The following is a 19,105-nucleotide window of genomic DNA, read 5'->3' as shown; positions in this document are numbered from 1 at the left end:
TAATCATGTAATATAAGTTGATTAGACTTGCCAATAAAAGATATTCATGTCTAAATTCTTCTTGGATAGATTGTTCTACGTTATTTCATTGACGTCTCTTGGAAGATGGGAGTATGTTCGTCTGCACCGTGGAAATAGATATTAGGACTAAGTTCACACTAGTTATGTTTTAAATTCATGGTTGAGGTGGTTTCTTTTTGTGACTACAGTGTTGAGTGATTAGTATTTTATTTCCGGGGTTTAAAGCCTTCACTTCGACTATTTCTTGTTTCAATTAGTTGTTTCACCACATTCGTTGAAATAGTATGGCTTTTTGTTGTTTTTTTCTGTGTGTATTATCGACCCTTTTGGTGGATGTGGGAGTTTTTTATAACTCTATAGCCCGTGTGAAACCGTAGTAGTATGATTGCTGGCCATATTTTGTACTAAAAAACCAAAAAACAACAGTTTTGCCATTCAATTAACTATTTTGTACGATGATGCAATAAAATGATCTGTGTGTTTTTTACGGTGTTGTCACAGTTGAATTGTAGCATTTTACCAAGAAAATATTCGAGAAAAACGATACTGGATAAGTCTTCCCCCTCCTTTGTGTTGAGATTGTTGTGCTGTGTTTAGAAGAAGTGGGAAGTGTTTGGTGGGATTTCCTTAACTAATAAAAAAAGTTTTTGTAGTAGTGCCGCTATGATAGTCGCATCTACACCCCACAACAAAAACTATGGTAGGGGCGGAATATACGGGTGGTGAATGGGTGGCTAGCCATTCCCTACCCTTTTTGCTTAAATTTTCAAAGTATGGCTATAGTAAAGCCAACCCCCGTTTTCCCTTATCCTGGCAAAACCTTTGTTACTAGTTACCCCTCCCTAAACTTCCTCTATCCACCACTGGATGGTAAAAAGATCCACTAGCATATATAAGTCTATTAGGCTACTCGCGGTCTTGGAGAAAATTACCACTATTACACGAAAGGGGACTCTTAGTGTAAAGGGACTTTTTTCGTGATCTCAAGCTTGGGTTCTTGAAGTAAAGGAACGTTTACAAAGACGTTAATTAGTGTTGTCCCATAGTAAACCAGGAGAGAAGTCAAGCATTTGTGGCTCTTCAATGTTAAAGAGGCCAAATGTGAAAAAATAAAGGGGGAGAGTAGAATTGAAGAACACATCAATTTGAAACCCACTTGGCTACTAGGAAATACTGCAACGTGTTTAAAACACTGCACTGGGTTAATCAGAGTCAAGGCTGAACAAAGACAGAGCACGGCAAAACTCAAGCATCACGAATTGCACACGAGACCCCAGAGGTGTGGGACGTTCGGGTGCGCCATAGGGCTTGTGATGTGCACCCTGAGTGCCAATAAAATGATGGGAAATAAATTAAATGAAGCTTACGGATATATAAACGCGTAGAGAATTTTTCAGAAAACAGTGGCGTTAGGCTTATAACTAAGTAGCAATCATCAAAGGACGGTGTTGATGAGATGTTACTCATTAAAGTTATATCAAGAAAAAAAAAGATTTTCAAAATCATGATGGGAACAGTTGTATAGTGTGTTGCAGTATTTTTGTATGTGGGTCTTCTTTTTTCAGAGATATAAGCATTTGAAATATCCAATCTGAAATAAGATGTCGTAAATTCCAGAATGGGTTAGAGTTTGCGTGTGAAAAGTTACGACGAGCGTTCTGACGTGTCATAGCCTAAATTGGACACAAAGCCATATATTTAAGTTATGAACAGAAATTTGGTATAAAATTAGTCTTTAATTTAGCGTCATCGCATTGCATATTAAATATTTCAGTTGTTATATCACATAAAAACGAAAAAGTTACATTACAAATGCAAAAACTAGGTCATTTTTGGCCTTTTTCGGTTTAAAAAGCATTAGCTATAGACTGGTTTTGACCAATTTGGACACTTTCACATTCTTTTTTAAAACTATGCATTAATTTATAAGTAGCAAAAAGGTCATTTCTTGGTTATTTTCGGGGTAAATCCAGCATGGGCTATAGCCATAGGTTTTGATGATTTTGGACCATTTTTACAACATTTTTGAAAAAAATGCGTATTAATTAAAGAAAATGCAAAAAAGGTCATTTCTGGGGTAAAAACGCATGGGCTATAGCACTGGTTTTGACTGCTTTTTTGGGGACCATTCAACACTTTTTAAAATATATCCATAAGTTACGGACGTAATGCAAAATAGGGCATTTTTGGCCATTTTCGGGGTAAAAAAGCATGGGCCTATAGCACATGGTTGGTGACCGATTTTGGACCACTTTCACCTCTTTTTCAAAAATAGCAATAATGTACTAAGTAAGCAAAAAAAGGTCATTTTTGGCCATTTTCGGGTCTAAAAAGCATTGAGCTATAGCCCAGGATTTTGACCGACCTTTGAACCCTTTCCCATCTTCAGTTAGCACAACACACACGCATGCACACCTCAACTTACTCACGCTATGCAACAAAGGTCATTTTTTAGCCATTTGCGGGTAAAAGCATTGGGGGGCTTATAGCGCTATACCATCTTATTGGGCTATTGAACGTATTATTGGAAGAGATTGTCTTATTGGGTATGTAACGTCTTATTGGCATGATATCGTATGATTGGGATACCGTATTGTCTAGATTGGTATGTATCATGTTATTGGGTATGTATCGTCTTATGGGCTAGTATCAGTCTTAGTAAGTATAGAGGAGTCTTATGGGGATATATATGAATATTATCTGCGTATAGATATTAATATTATTGTGGGGATAGAATAAAATATTATGGGGGGGGAGTTGGCAATATATCATCGTGATTGGGCTATAAAATCATCTTATTGGACTATAAATCCATCTATTATTGGGCTATAAATCATCTTATTGGTCTATGTATCTCTTATTGGGCTATATATCATCTTATTGGCTATGTATCGTATTATGGGCGATGTATCATATATTGGGATATGTATCATCTTATTGGGCTATGTAATACTCTTATTGGGCTAGTATCATATTCTTGGGCTATGTATCCAATCTATGGGGCTATATAATTTAATTGGGGGGGGAGGTAGGGGGGGGGGGGGGTGGGCATGGGGTGGGGTCTGGGGGGGTCGGTGGGGGGCGTGGGGTGGGGGGGAAGGGTGTGGTGGGTGGGGGGTGGTGGTGCGGGTGCTGTTGCATATATCGTCTTAGTGGGCTATGTATCGTGTTATTGGTCTATTATCGTGTTATTTGACGGCTTATGATCATGTTATTGGGCTATGCATCGTCTATTGGGCTATATATCGTATTATTGGGCCTATGTATAATCTTATATTGGGCTATTTATCATCTTATTGGGCTAAGTATAGTTTTTATCGGGCTAGTATGTCTATTGGGCGAGTAACTCGTTTTTTGGGCTATGTATCGTCTTATTGGGGTATATATCATCTTATTGGGCTATATAATCGTCATTGGGCTATGTATCGTGTTTTGTTATGGGCGATGGTATCGTTTTATTGGGCTATGTAGAGTCTTATTGGGGTCGTATAGTCTCGTCTTATTGCGGCTATGACTGTTATTGGGTTATATCATCTGATTGGTGCTATATATCGTTTATTGGGCTATGTATCGCGTATTGGGCTATAATATCGTCTTATTGGGTATGTACATCTTATTGGGCTAGAGGCTACTGTGTCATCTTATTGGGCTATATCATCTTTATTGGACGATATATCGTCTATTGGGCTATGTATCGTGTTTATTGGGCTATATATCGTCTTATTGGGGCTATGTATCGTCTATTGGGCTATGTATCATGTATTGGGGCTATGTATCATGTTATGGCTATGTATCATGTTATTGGGCTATGTATCATGTTATTGGGCTATGTATCGTCTATTGGGCTTTGCTCATTGTTATTGGGCTATGTATCATCTTATTGGGCTATATATGCGTCTTATTGGGGCTATGTATCATGTTATTCGTGCTATGTATCGTCTTATGGGCTATGTATCGTCTTATTGGGCTATGTTCGTCTTATTGGGCTTGTATCGTGTTATGGGCTATGTATCGTGTATTGGGTAAATCGTGTTATTGGGCTATGCCATCATGTTATTGGGCTATGATGTATCGTCTTATTGGGCTATGTATCATGTTATTGGCTATGTATCATGTTATTGGGCTATGTATCATCTTATTGGGCTATGTACTGTCTTATTGTGCTATGTATCGTCTTTTTGGGCTATGTATCATGTTATTGTTCCTATTTATCATCTTATTGGGGCTATATCATCTTATTGGGCTATATCGTCTTATTGGGCTATATCGTCAATTTGGGTATATATCGTGTTATTGGGCTAAGTATCGTTTTATCGGGCTATGTATCGTCTTATTGGGCTATGTATCGTGTTATTGGGCTATGTATCGTCTTATTGGGCTATGTGTCGTCTTATTGGGCTATGTATCATGTTATTGGGCTATGTATCATGTTATTGGGCTATGTATCATGTTATTGGGCTATGTATCATGTTATTGGGCTGTTAGAGATATCGGGGGAATGTCTATTTTACCACCATACGATACGCTTGTTAGAGCTAGTTGACAAATGTTTACTCGTATCTGTTTCAAGTTTAATTCGTGGATCAGGTTTCAAACTGGTTCAAGCTAGTACAAGGTTCGCTAAAATGTAACAATAATTCCTAAATTAGCCTACATTTTTTGGGGAAATATTTACACTTAAACAGTATATATGTTTAGAATTTATTGTACTTACATCTGGTGGCGAATCACGCATCTAAGTTAGTCTTCATGGCAAAATTATCGTTGGCTCGTAAGCACGTGCATGTCGTTTCATTAAGAATTAAGCGAGTGTCTTTTATTGCATAAGGCTAGATCAAGTTTCATTGCTATGTTTAATCATTAATTTCTGGTAAATCATGGGGTCAAGGAAATCGTAAGAAACAAACAAAACGAATAAATGTATGTAAAAGTTAACTATTCTCAACATCCCGGCCCCCGATGAGGAAACCAGGGTTTTGTCATTAGCATATAATTGTCTTATCTGCATAGCAGCTTTCTTCTTTTTTCTTTCTTCTTTCTTCTTTCTTCACTGTCCTGATGCCTCCAATAGGCAGAGTTTTCTTATTGGTCGGTGTAACTCTGAGTTCTTGGTCTTTATCGCTGCACTTCGAATCCGTCCGTCTCTACCAGGGAACACCTGAGTAACGCGACCAAGAAGCCATTGACCTCTCGGTGCGTTATCATCCGCAATCAGTACTAGATCGTTGACTGTCAGGTCTCGACGTGGTGGTTTGAGCCATTTCTGGCGTTCTTGCAGGGTGGGTAAGTACTCGTGAAACCCACCTCTTCCAGTAATGGTTCGCGAGGATCTGTAGTTGTCGCCATTTTTTTTCTGCTTGACAAATCTGTATCTTCAAAGTGTCCCGGAGGAAGAGTGACAGCTGGACGTTGTGTAACAGAAGGTGGTTGGGTGTCAGCGCCTCCAAGTCTTTGACGTCGTCAGAGTTGTGGCACAGCGGTCGGGAATTCGCAATTGCTTGCGCTTCGGAGAGTACGGTTCTCAGCACCTCTTCATCTACCGTCCTTTCACCGAGTATAGCTTTCATCGACCGCTTGACACTCCTTATCAGTCTTTCCCATACTCCGGACATATGGGATGCACCCGGTGGGTGGAATACCCATTCACAGTTATGCTGCTGGAGCTCCTCTTCTATGGTCTTGTGGTTCCATTCTCTGATCGACGCACGCAACTCGCGTTCTGCTCCGACAAAGTTAGTACCATTGTCCGACCTCAGCTGTTTAACGCTTCCTCTGACGTTGATGAAGCGTCGGAGCACCATTATGAATGCGTCTGTCTCTAGTGACTGCGCCAACTCCAGATGTACAGCTCGCGTCGTCATGCAGACAAAATGCAACCGTAGCGCTTTGCTGTACCACGACCCCTCTTTACATTTAAAGGGCCCAAAGTAGTCTATGCCGGTGTAGGTAAAGGGCGGTTCGTAGGGCGTTCACCCTTACCTTGGGCAGGTCTGCCATTTCTTGTGACATCCTTTCTGCATGCTGTTTCTTGCAGATGAAGCATCTTCCTAGCACCTTCTTGATCGCAGCTCTTGCCTTGACGATCCCAAACTCTTCTCTTACCTTTGAGAGCAAGTGTTCTGGTCCACAGTGACCGAGCCTCACATGATAATGGTTGATTATCAGTTCGGTGACGCAAGTGGTGTTGGGGTAGGATCACTTGGTGCTTTGCATCGTACGTTATTGGTGCCTCGCTGATTCGTCCCGATACACGCATGACCCCTTCACTTGGATTCATCATAGGTTTCAACTTTACTATGTTGCTAGAAGGTTTCACTCGTGTCTGGGAACCAGACTTCCCTCGGCTAAGTTCACGGACTTCATTAGGAAAGGACCTTGCTTGCACGATAGCGACGATTCTTTGTTTAGCCTTCTTGAGGTCGTTGACTGTCAGTCGCCGGTGGCTCGGTTTCTTTCTTCCTTCCTTCAACCAATTGATGAACTTGATTATCCATGCTACACTTTTGCGCAGCCTTGACCAACTTGAGTATCTTGCGAGTAACTCGTGAAGAACCGAAGTTGCAGCTGCATCGGTCCTCGGTTGCAAGGCATGTCTTCTCCTTCTTTATTTCAAGTTTATCGTCGGGGATGTCTTCTACATGGTGACTTGGCCAGCTTTCTTCACCTTCCAGAGGAATTGGGGTCCTCTCAGCCATCTTTCACTTTCAATGAACTACTTTGCGTCTAGACCTCTTGAACAGTCATCAGCGGGGTTCAGCACTCCTGGGCAATGTCGCCACTGTGCTACTTCAGTGGCTTCTCTTATCTCGTTCACTCGGTTGGTAACGTAGGTTTGGAACCTTTTGCTTTCGTTGGAGATGCAATACAGAGTGATGGTGCTATCGGTCCAGAATAGCGTCTTGCTTATCAGCATGTCTAGTTCTCTCTGAATGAACTTGTCCATTCTAGTAGCAAGGACAGCACTCTGTAGTTCCATTCTTGGAATCGTTGGGGCACGAACCGGGGCATTTCTAGACTTTCCTTGGACGAAGGAACAAGGTATTGTTCCATCCGGATAGGTCGCCCTCAGATAGGAAACAGTGCCGTAACCTACTTCGGACGCATCACAAAAATGGTGTAGTTGGATGTCAGCTAAATCCACGCCGGCTGGATTTCCGAAGAAGAAGCGTGGAATCTGACTTCAGTCATAATAGGCAGCAGGTTTCTTCCAATGTTCCCATTTTTTCAGCAGCTTCCCCTTCAACGGTTCGTCCCATGTCTGCTTTTCCTTCCAGCACTCTTGCAGTATCTGTTTTGCTGGGAGAACTACAGGGGCGGCGAAGCCTTGTGGGTCATAGAAAGACGAGACATAAGATAGTACGCCTCTCATCGTATTAGGCTTGCTGCATTTAGCAGCCTTGAAGCCAAAGGTGTCTTGCTCTACATTCCACTGCACGCCAAGTGCGCGTTCGATTGGCAAATCATCAAAATCTAGGTCCAAGGTGGGGTTAGCTCTTTCCTTGCTAGGGATCGAATCCAGGACTGCACGGCTGTTGGAGGTGAATTTCGTCAGTCTAAATCCTCCTCTCGATAGTAGGGATATCAAGTCCTTCGCGACTTTGATAGCAATTTCCTCACTCTTGAGCGCCTTCAGCATGTCGTCAACATAGAAGTTCCTTAGGACAGTTTGGATGACAACGGGATCGAAACTGCTCGTATTATCTTCTGCTGTTTTCTTCAGACAATAATTCGCGCAACAGGGAGAATCTGTCGCTCCGAAGATGTGCGACGTCATTACATACTCGTCAGGGGGTCCATCGATGTCGTTACTATACCAAAGGAATCTTAAGGCATCTTGATCCTTGCGTGCTACCTTGACTTGGTGAAACATGCCTTCGACGTCTGCCACTACCGCTACCCTTTCTTGACGAAATCTCATCAGTACTCCATTCAAACTGTTTGACAGATCCGGGCCTTGTAGCAGGTTCTTGTTCAGGGAGGTTTCCTGGAATTTAGCGGCTGCGTCGAAGACAACTCTCACCTTGCCTGGTTTATTGGGGTTTGTAACTCCGTGATGTGGCAGGTAGTTGGTCTTTGGAGTAGTCGATCGTGCTTCATCTGGAGTCAGCTTCCTTGCGTATCCTCGTTGTACATATTCCTGAATTACCTTTCTGTACTTGTCTTCGAAATCTGGGTCGCGTTGAAATTTCCGTTTGAGACTGTTCAGTCGAGACTCTGCAAGCTTCCTGTTATTGGGTAGATGAGGATCGTTCTTTTTCCAGAGTAGACCCGTCTCGTAGTGTCCATTCACAAGCCTTGTGGATTCTCGAAGGATGTCTTCTGCTCTGCGGTCCTCCACCGACTTCAAGGTGTCTGTTTGGTCCTCAATTCCTACTCTCTCTATCTTCCAGAACCGTTCCAGCTGGTTGCTAAGCTCTTTATTCGTGTCCGTGAAGTTGAAGCTTGTTTCTTTCTTGGGGCTTGGGGCACCTGTCGTGTGGCCAGCAATCGTCCAGCCTAGTGCTGTTCTAGTAGCGTATAATCCACTCCGTTCATTGTCTGCGGGCGATCGAACATCCTTAACTGCGTGCGCATTTCTCACATCTTCGCCGATAATCAGTGTCACTTTCTTTAAGTCTACTTCCGGTATGCTGACGTCACATAAGTGTGGGTGCTGGTTTAGAACTATCTCGTGTGGCAGCACCCTTTCCTTTATTTCTAGTTCGCCAGAAAGGCCTTGTTCCACGTTTAAAACGGGATCTTCGTCGCTGGGTTCGGCAGCTTGTAGTTTAAAGGATACTTCCTTGTATTCGCGATCTTGTGTGCCAAGGACTGTGGTCACTGAGACTGGAAGCTTGGGGCCGTCAATGCCTAACCTTTCCGCGAGCTGGGAGCAGATTATGGTCCCTCGACTTGCGTTATCCAGGAGACCATAAGTGGTTACGGATTTGCCTTCGTCGCTTATCACTCGGACTGGAACCACATGTAGCAGGATTATTTGACCTTGTTTCTGGCTGAGGGTTGCTCGCGTGTCGATCTCCTTCCGTCTAACTACTTCTGATGCAGGTTGTGCGGAGGGTTGCGGGGATTGGCTGACAACTTGTTGCGGTCTGTGATCTCGATGCAGCAGCTTATGGTGGGGTAGGGGCGCCTTGCATAGACACCTTTCTGTTGATGTGCACTGGTACCTCATATGACCCGAAGCCAAACATAGATGACAGAGCTTTTGTTCCTTTACGAGGGTCCATCTTTCTTCAGTTGATTTCTTGGGGAAGACTTCGCAGTCCTTCAAATCATGCTGGCCCTTGCAACACACGCAGGTCTTTCTTTCTTTCTTCACGTCGGTTGCCATGGTGGATAGTGGCTTACGGTAGCTTGTAATGGGCTTCAAGGCTGTGCTCATCTTGCCAGGTTTCATGGATGAACTCGAGGCTTGATGATTGCTCAAGATATGACCAAATTGAGGGTCATTCATGATTTTCACTTGTTTGTCTACCAGGCTAAAGACATGACTGAGGTCAGGGCCGGTGTCCGTTTCGTCGCGAATTCTAGGGACACCTTTAGCCCACTCCACCTGCATGTGGAGGGGGAGTCTGTCGATTACCCTTTCTATGTTATGGCATGCGTTCATCTCGTAGAGGTATATTTTGTTGTGGCGAAGGGCCTTGATGACGGTCTGGAGGTTGTTGCGAAGCTTCGTGAGGGCAGTCTTGTTCCCTCTCTCGATCCTGGGACCATCTGTTATTCTTTTAATAGATGCTCGGACGACCTTTGCAGGGTGGCCGTACTGAGATTCCAAGATCGCCATGGCTTCTGCATATCCGTTTTCCTCTATCTCGCAATAAGTGATGGCTTCCCTTGGGTCTCCTTCAACGAAGCTCAGCAGGTGTGATACCTTTTCCTTCTCTGTCAGGCCCTTTTCCTCTAGCCAGTCCTGCATTCTCAGCTTGAAAACCGGGAATTCAGCAGGATCTCCAGAGAACTTAGGGGGATCAGGTTTCGGAATCCCTTGTCTTTGCATCATCGATTTCATGACCATCGTGGACTCCGAATTTTGCTTCATGGCGCTCATCAGCTGCTGATTTATTTGCACCAATGTAGCAGCTAGAGTCTGGTCCAGGGTTGGATTTCTTGGGTCTTGGGACCAGTATGACCTTTGTTCGTCATACCGTTGTTCTCCTCCAGCTTGGATTTGGCGGGTATTTGGTATCGTCGATTGGCGGAGATCATCTCCCCCAAGACCATCACGTTCATCCAGGTCCTGGTCTCTGTTCGGCGTTGATGTCACAATTGGCTTCACCGGTGGTATATTTTCTTCTTTAACCTCTGTTGCAGTTTTTTTTTTGTTGGCTGTACTGTCCTTCTATTTCGAATTCCAGTTCCTTTCTCTGTCTCATTTCATCGTCTTGTTCTTCTTCTAGCAGCTGGGCCTCATAATTGGCGCACTCCATTTCGTCTTGCAGTTGCTGGAGGTGTTCCTTCAGCTCGCTTTCGGCTCTCTTGGTCTCCAGCTCGACTTTGATCCTTTCCAGCTCCGCCTCTTCTCGAATCTGTTTCTGTTTTAGCTCCGATCTCTTTATTGCTTGTTCTAGCTTGAGCTTAGCAATCCTAGCGGATCTGGCGGCAGCGCGCGCGTTTGAGGATGTAGAGGAGCATTTACTTGCTCCTGATTTCATTGACATTATGGACTTTGCATCGGCCTGTGGGGTAGGACACGGGACTTTATCACTTGGAAGGGGGGCATTCATTGACTCCTGCAGAACTTGTATGAGAGCTTCTCTTTGTTCGTAAATTCGTCGAACAATTTTTTGATTTTTCGTGCTCATTGTTTGTAGCTCGGTGGTGTCTACAACAATTTTGGCGAGATCGCTGTAAATTTCTTGATATTTTTCCCATTCATTTTCGAGGCTTTCGATTGCCGATTTTGCCCCTGCTGGGCGAGAAACGGCGTCACATTGCTGGATATTCTGTATTATTTCTTCAATTGCTGTCTCAGAACCCCTGAGGTCAGAAACTAGTCTTTCCTTTCGCATTAATTGGAAGTATTCCGTGTGCTCCGGCTTTATCTTTGCCTGTCGGCCGGATTTTCTCGGAATTTCCCTTTCTCGTTCCGGAAGCGCCGCGCGTCCATAATCCGATTCCTCGAATTTTTTATCTTCCATGCGGTCGGTGTCAAATTACGGGCTTCTAAACTCGGGGCTTTATTGATCGAATTCAGGCCGGGATTATCTCTTAAATTTTGCTCCTCAGATCGAACTGTTAGAGATATCGGGGGAATGTCTATTTTACCACCATACGATACGCTTGTTAGAGCTAGTTGACAAATGTTCACTCGTATCCGTTTCAAGTTTAATTCGTGGATCAAGTTCAAACTGGTTCAAGCTAGTACAAGGTTCGCTAAAATGTAACAATAATTCCTAAATTAGCCTACATTTTTGGGGAAATATTTACACTTAAACAGTATATATGTTTAGAATTTATTGTACTTACATCTGGTGGCGAATCACGCATCTAAGTTAGTCTTCATGGCAAAATTATCGTTGGCTCGTAAGCACGTGCATGTCGTTTCATTAAGAATTAAGCGAGTGTCTTTTATTGCATAAGGCTAGATCAAGTTTCATTGCTATGTTTAATCATTAATTTCTGGTAAATCATGGGGTCAAGGAAATCGTAAGAAACAAACAAAACGAATAAATGTATGTAAAAGTTAACTATTATCAACAGGGCTATGTATCATCTTATTGGGCTATGTATCATCTTATTGGGCTATGTATCATCTTATTGCGCTATGTATCGTCTTATTGGGCTATGTATCGTCTCATTGGGCTATGTATCGTCTTATTGGGCTATGTATCATGTTATTGGGCTATGTATCATGTTATTTGGCTATGTATCGTCTTATTGGGCTATGTATCGTCTTATTGAGCTATGTATCATCTTATTGGGCTATGCACCGTCTTATTGGGCTATCTATCGTCTTATTGGGCTATGTATCGTCTTATTGGGCTATGTATCATGTTATTGGGCTATATGTGTCGTCTTATTGGGCTATGTATCATGTTATTTGGCTATGTATCGTCTTATTGGGCTATATATCATCTTATTGGGCTATGCATCATCTTATTGGGCTATATATCATCTTATTGGGCTATGTATCGTGTTATCGGGCTATGTATCGTCTTATTGGGCTATGTATCGTCTTATTGGGCTATGCATCATGTTATTGGGCTATACATCATCTTATTGGGCTATATATCGTCTTATTGGGCTAGGTATCGTGTTATTGGGCTATGTATCATTTTATTGGGCTATGTATCATGTTATTGGGCTATGTATCGTCTTATTGGGCTATGTATCGTCTTATTTGGCTATGTATCATGTTATTGGGCTATGTATCATGTTATTGGGCTATGTATCATGTTATTGGGCTATGTATCTTGTTATTGGGCTATGTATCATGTTATTGGGCTATGTATCATCTTATTGGGCTTTGTATCATCTTATTGGGCTATGTATCGTCTTATTGGGCTATGTATCGTCTTATTGGGCTATGTATCATGTTATTGGGCTATATGTGTCGTCTTATTGGGCTATGTATCGTTTTATTGGGCTATGTATCGTCTTATTTGGCTATGTATCGTGTTATTGGGCTATGTATCGAGTTATTGGGCTATGTATCATGTTATTGGGCTATGTATCATGTTATTGGGCTATGTATCGTCTTATTGGGCTATGTATCGTCTTATTGGGCTATGTATCATGTTATTGGGCTATGTATCATGTTATTGGGCTATGTATCATGTTATTGGGCTATGTATCGTCTTATTGGGCTATGTATCGTCTTATTGGGCTATGTATCATCTTAATGGGCTATATCATCTTATTGGGCTATGTATCGTGTTATTGGGCTATGTGTCGTCTTATTGGGGTATGTCTCGTCTTATTGGGCTAAGTATCACGTTATTGGGCTATATATCATCTTATTGGGCTATGCATCATCTTATTGGGCTATATATCATCTTATTGGGCTATGTATCGTGTTATTGGGCTATGTATCGTGTTATTGGGCTATGTGTCGTCTTATTTGGGTATGTCTCGTCTTATTGGGCTATGTATCATGTTATTGGGCTATATATCGTCTTATTGGGCTATATATCATCTTATTGGGCTATATATCATCTTATTGGGCTATGTATCGTGTTATCGGGCTATGTATCGTCTTATTGGGCTATGTATCGTCTTATTGGGCTATGTATCGTCTTATTGGGCTATGCATCATGTTATTGGGCTATACATCATCTTATTGGGCTATATATCGTCTTATTGGGCTAGGTATCGTGTTATTGGGCTATGTATCATTTTATTGGGCTATATATCATGTTATTGGGCTATGTATCATCTTATTGGGCTATGTATCGTCTTATTTGGCTATGTATCATGTTATTGGGCTATGTATCATGTTATTGGGCTATGTATCATGTTATTGGGCTATGTATCGTCTTATTGTGCTATGTATCATGTTATTGGGCTATGCATCATCTTATTGGGCTTTGTATCATCTTATTGGGCTATGTATCGTCTTATTGGGCTATGTATCGTGTTATTGGGCTATGTATCATGTTATTGGGGTATGTCTCGTCTTATTGGGCTATGTATCGTCTTATTGGGCTATGTATCGTCTTATTTGGCTATGTATCGTGTTATTGGGCTATGTATCGAGTTATTGGGCTATGTATCATGTTATTGGGCTATGTATCATGTTATTGGGCTATGTATCGTCTTATTGGGCTATGTATCGTCTTATTGGGCTATGTATCATGTTATTGGGCTATGTATCATGTTATTGGGCTATGTATCATGTTATTGGGCTATGTATCATGTTATTGGGCTATGTATCGTCTTATTGGGCTATGTATCGTCTTATTGGGCTATGTATCATCTTAATGGGCTATATCATCTTATTGGGCTATGTATCGTGTTATTGGGCTATGTGTCGTCTTATTGGGGTATGTCTCGTCTTATTGGGCTATGTATCACGTTATTGGGCTATATATCATCTTATTGGGCTATGCATCATCTTATTAGGCTATATATCATCTTATTGGGCTATGTATCGTGTTATCGGGCTATGTATCGTGTTATTGGGCTATGTGTCGTCTTATTTGGGTATGTCTCGTCTTATTGGGCTATGTATCATGTTATTGGGCTATATATCATCTTATTGGGCTATGTATCGTGTTATAGGGCTATGTATCGTCTTATTGGGCTATATATCGTCTTATTGGGCTATATATCGTCTTATTGGGCTATGTATCATGTTATTGGGCTATATATCATCTTATTGGGCTATGTATCGTGTTATCGGGCTATGTATCGTCTTATTGGGCTATGTATCGTCTTATTGGGCTATGCATCATGTTATTGGGCTATACATCATCTTATTGGGCTATATATCGTCTTTTTGGGCTATGTATCGTGTTATTGGGCTATGTATCGTTTTATTGGGCTATGTATCTTGTTATTGGGCTATGTATCGTCTTATTGTGCTATGTATCATGTTATTGGGCTATGCATCATCTTATTGGGCTATATATCATCTTATTGGGCTATGTATCGTGTTATCGGGCTATGTATCGTGTTATTGGGCTATGTGTCGTCTTATTGGGGTATGTCTCGTCTTATTGGGCTATGTATCATGTTATTGGGCTATATATCATCTTATTGGGCTATGCATCATCTTATTGGGCTATATATCATCTTATTGGGCTATGTATCGTGTTATCGGGCTATGTATCGTCTTATTGTGCTATGTATCGTGTTATTGGGCTATATATCGTCTTATTGGGCTATGTATCATGTTATTGGGCTATATATCATCTTATTGGGCTATGTATCGTGTTATCGGGCTATGTATCGTCTTATTGGGCTATGTATCGTCTTATTGGGCTATGCATCATGTTATTGGGCTATACATCATCTTATTTGGCTATATATCGTCTTTTTGGGCTATGTATCGTGTTATTGGGCTATGTATCGTTTTATTGGGCTATGTATCATGTTATTGGGCTATGTATCGTCTTATTGTGCTATGTATCATGTTATTGGGCTATGCATCATCTTATTGGGCTATATATCATCTTATTGGGCTATGTATCGTGTTATCGGGCTATGTATCGTGTTATTGGGCTATGTGTCGTCTTATTGGGGTATGTCTCGTCTTATTGGGCTATGTATCATGTTATTGGGCTATATATCATCTATTGGGCTATGCCTCATCTTATTGGGCCTTATATATCATTTAGTGGGCTATGTATCGTGTTATTGGGCTATGTATCGTCTTATTGGGCTATGTATCGTGTTATTGGGCTATATATCGTCTTATTGGGCAATATATCATGTTATTGGGCTATATATCATCTTATTGGGCTATGTATCGTGTTATCGGGCTATGTATCGTCTTATTGGGATATGTCTCGTCTTATTGGGCTATGCATCATGTTATTGGGCTATTGTATCATGTTATTGGGCTATGTATCATGTTATTGGGCTATGTATCATGTTATTGGGCTATGTATCGTCTTATTGGGCTATGTATCGTCTTATTGGGCTATGTATCATCTTAATGGGCTATATCATCTTATTGGGCTATGTATCGGTTATTGGCTATGTATCGTCTTATTGGGCTATGTATCGTTATTGGGCTATGCATCATCTTATTGGGCTATATATCTTTTTATTGGGCTATGTATCGTGTTATTGGGCTATGTATCGTCTTATTGGGCTATGTATCGTCTTATTGGGCTATGTATCATGTTATTGGGCTTATTGGGCTATTGGGCTATGTATCGTCTTATTGGGCTATGTATCGTGTTATTGGGCTATATATCGTTATTGGGCTATGTATCATGTTATTGGGCTATATATCTTATTGGGCTATGTATCGTGTTATTGGGCTATGTATCGTCTTATTGGGCTATGTATCATGTTATTGGGCTATGTATCATGTTATTGGGCTATACATCTTATTGGGCTATATATCGTCTTATTGGGCTATGTATCGTGTTATTGGGCTATGTATCGTTTATTGGGCTATGTATCATGGGCTATGTATCGTCTTATTGGGCTATGTATCTTATTGGGCTATGTGGGCTATATATCATCTTATTGGGCTATATATCTTATTGGGCTATGTATCGTGTTATTGGGCTATGTATCGTTATTGGGGTATGTCTCGTCTTATTGGGCTATGTATCATGTTATTGGGCTCTTATTGGGCTATGTATCATCTTATTGGGCTATATATCTTATTGGGCTATGTATCTATCGTCTTATTGGGCTATGTATCGTTATTGGGCTTATTGGGCTATGTATCATGTTATTGGGCTATATATCATGTTATTGGGCTATGTATCGTGTTATTGGGCTATGTATCGTCTTATTGGGCTATGTATCGATTGGGCTATGTATATTGGGCATTGGGCTATGTATCATGTTATTGGGCTATGTATCGTTATTTATTGGGCTATGTATTGGGCTATGTATCATGTTATTGGGCTATGTATCTTATTGGGCTATATCTTATTGGGCTATGTATCGTCTTATTGGGCTATGTATGTTATTGGGCTATGTGTATCTCGTCTTATTGGGCTATGTATCATGTTATTGGGATGGGCTATATCATCTTATTGGGCTATGTATCGTGTTATTGGGCTATGTATCGTCTTATTGGGCTATGTATCTTATTGGGTATGTATCGTCTTATTGGGCTATGTATCATGTTATTGGGCTATATATCTTATCTTATTGGGCTATGTATCGTGTTATTGGGCTATGTATCGTCTTATTGGGCTATGTATCGTTTATTGGGCTATGTATCATGTTATTGGGCTATATATCATCTTATTGGGCTATGTCTTATTGGGCTATGTATGTATCGTGTATATTGGGCTATGTATCTTATTGGGCTATGTATCATGTTATTGGGCTATGTATCGTCTTATTGGGCTATGTATCGTTATTGGGCTATGTATCATCTTATTGGGCTATATCATCTTATTGGGCTATGTATCGTGTTATTGGGCTATGTATCGTCTTATTGGGGTATGTCTCGTCTTATTGGGCTATGTATCATGTTATTGGGCTATATATCATCTTATTGGGCTATATCATTTATTGGGCTATGTATGTTATTGGGCTATGTATCGTCTTATTGGGCTATGTATCGTTTATTGGGCTATGTATCATGTTATTGGGCTATATATCATCTTATTGGGCTATGTATCTTATTGGGCTATGTATCGTCTTATTGGGCTATGTATCGTCTTATTGGGCTATGTATCATGTTATTGGGCTATGTATCTTATTGGGCTATGTATCTTATTCTATTGCTATGTATCATGTTATTGGGCTATTATCATCTTATTGGGCTATGTATCATCTTATTGGGCTATGTATCGCTTATTGGGCTATGTATCGTGTTATTGGGCTATGTATCGTCTTATTGGGGTATGTCTCGTCTTATTGGGCTATGTATCATGTTATTGGGCATAATCATCTTATTGGGCTATTGGGCTATGTATTCTTATTGGGCTATGTATCATGTTATTGGGCCTTATTGGGCTATGTATCATATTGGGCTATTATCATCTTATTGGGCATATGTATCGTGTTATTGGCTAGTCTGTCGTATTGGGGTATGTTCTCGTCTTATTGGCTATGTTCATGTTATTGGGCTATATATCATCTTATTGGGCTATATATGGTCTTATTGGGCATGTATCGCGTTATTGGGCTACTATACATCGTCTTATTGGGCTATATATCATCTTATTGGGTAATATATTATCTTATTGGGCTATATATTGTCTTATTGGGCTATGTATCGTGTTATTGGGCTATGTATCGTTTTATTGGCCTATATATCGTCTTATTGAGCTATGTATCGTCTTATTGGGCTATACATCATGTTATTGGGCTATATATCTTCTTATTGGGCTATGTATCGTGTTATTGGGCTATGTATCGTGTTATTGGGCTATGTATCATGTTATTGGGCTGTGTATCATTTTATTGGGCTATGTATCATGTTATTGGGCTATGTATCATGTTATTGGGTATGTATCATGTTATTGGGCTATGTTTCATGTTATTGGGTATGTATCATGTTATTGGGCTATGTATCATGTTATTGGGCTATGTATCGTCTTATTGGGCTATGTATCGTCTTATTGGGCTATGTATCGTCTTATTGGGCTATGTATAGTGTTATTGGGCTATGTATCATGTTATTGGGCTATGTATCATGTTATTGGGCTATGTATCATGTTATTGGGCTATGTATCGTCTTATTGGGCTATGTATCATCTTAATTGGCTATATCATCTTATTGGGCTATGTATCGTGTTATTGGGCTATGTATCGTCTTATTGGGGTATGTCTCGTCCTATTGGGCTATGTATCATGTTATTGGGCTATATATCATCTTATTGGGCTATATATGGTCTTATTGGGCTATGTATCGCGTTATTGGGCTATACATCGTCTTATTGGGCTATATATCATCTTATTGGGCGATATATTATCTTATTGGGCTATATATTGTCTTATTGGGCTATGTATCGTGTTATTGGGCTATGTATCGTTTTATTGGGCTATATATCGTCTTATTGAGCTATGTATCGTCTTATTGGGCTATACATCATGTTATTGGGCTATATATCTTCTTATTGGGCTATGTATCGTGTTATTGGGCTATGTATCGTCTTATTGGGCTATGTATCATGTTATTGGGCTATGTATCATGTTATTGGGCTATGTATCATGTTATTGGGCTATGTATCATGTTATTGGGTATGTATCATGTTATTGGGCTATGTATCATGTTATTGGGCTATGTATCATGTTATTGGGCTATGTATCGTCTGATTGGGCTATGTATCGTCTTATTGGGCTATGTATCGTCTGATTGGGCTATGTATCGTCTTATTGGGCTATGTATCATGTTATTGGGCTATTTATCATGTTATTGTGCTATGTATCGTCTTATTGAGCTATGTATCGACTTATTGGGCTATATCGTCTTATTGGCCTATGTGTAACCGGCGGC

At 40.9% G+C, this 19,105-nt stretch overlaps 2 protein-coding genes across 2 annotated transcripts; both read right to left on the bottom strand.

Annotated features, from left to right (window-relative positions):
- Positions 1-5,222: 5,222 nt before the first annotated feature.
- On the bottom strand, positions 5,223-5,882 carry LOC148913617 (uncharacterized). Its single transcript, XM_089036161.1, has one exon. It carries the CDS (start codon positions 5,880-5,882, stop codon positions 5,223-5,225), a length of 660 nt encoding a protein of 219 aa, XP_088892287.1.
- Positions 5,883-7,201: 1,319 nt separating this feature from the next.
- On the bottom strand, positions 7,202-11,162 carry LOC148913616 (uncharacterized). The gene is made up of 2 exons (XM_089036158.1): positions 10,357-11,162; positions 7,202-10,268 (listed from the first exon to the last, which is right to left on the bottom strand). The coding sequence occupies exons 1-2, from the start codon at positions 11,160-11,162 to the stop codon at positions 7,202-7,204; spliced, it is 3,873 nt and encodes a 1,290-aa protein (XP_088892284.1).
- Positions 11,163-19,105: the final 7,943 nt, after the last annotated feature.

This window comes from Actinia tenebrosa, unplaced genomic scaffold, assembly GCF_029948245.1.
Source record: "Actinia tenebrosa isolate PJP-AT-01 unplaced genomic scaffold, QUT_ActTen_1.0 PGA_scaffold0__85_contigs__length_37466705, whole genome shotgun sequence".
NCBI classification, from domain to species: Eukaryota; Metazoa; Cnidaria; class Anthozoa; order Actiniaria; family Actiniidae; genus Actinia; species Actinia tenebrosa.
The sequence above is the reverse complement of the archived record's forward strand: the minus strand, read 5'-3'. Positions and strand labels throughout refer to the sequence as shown.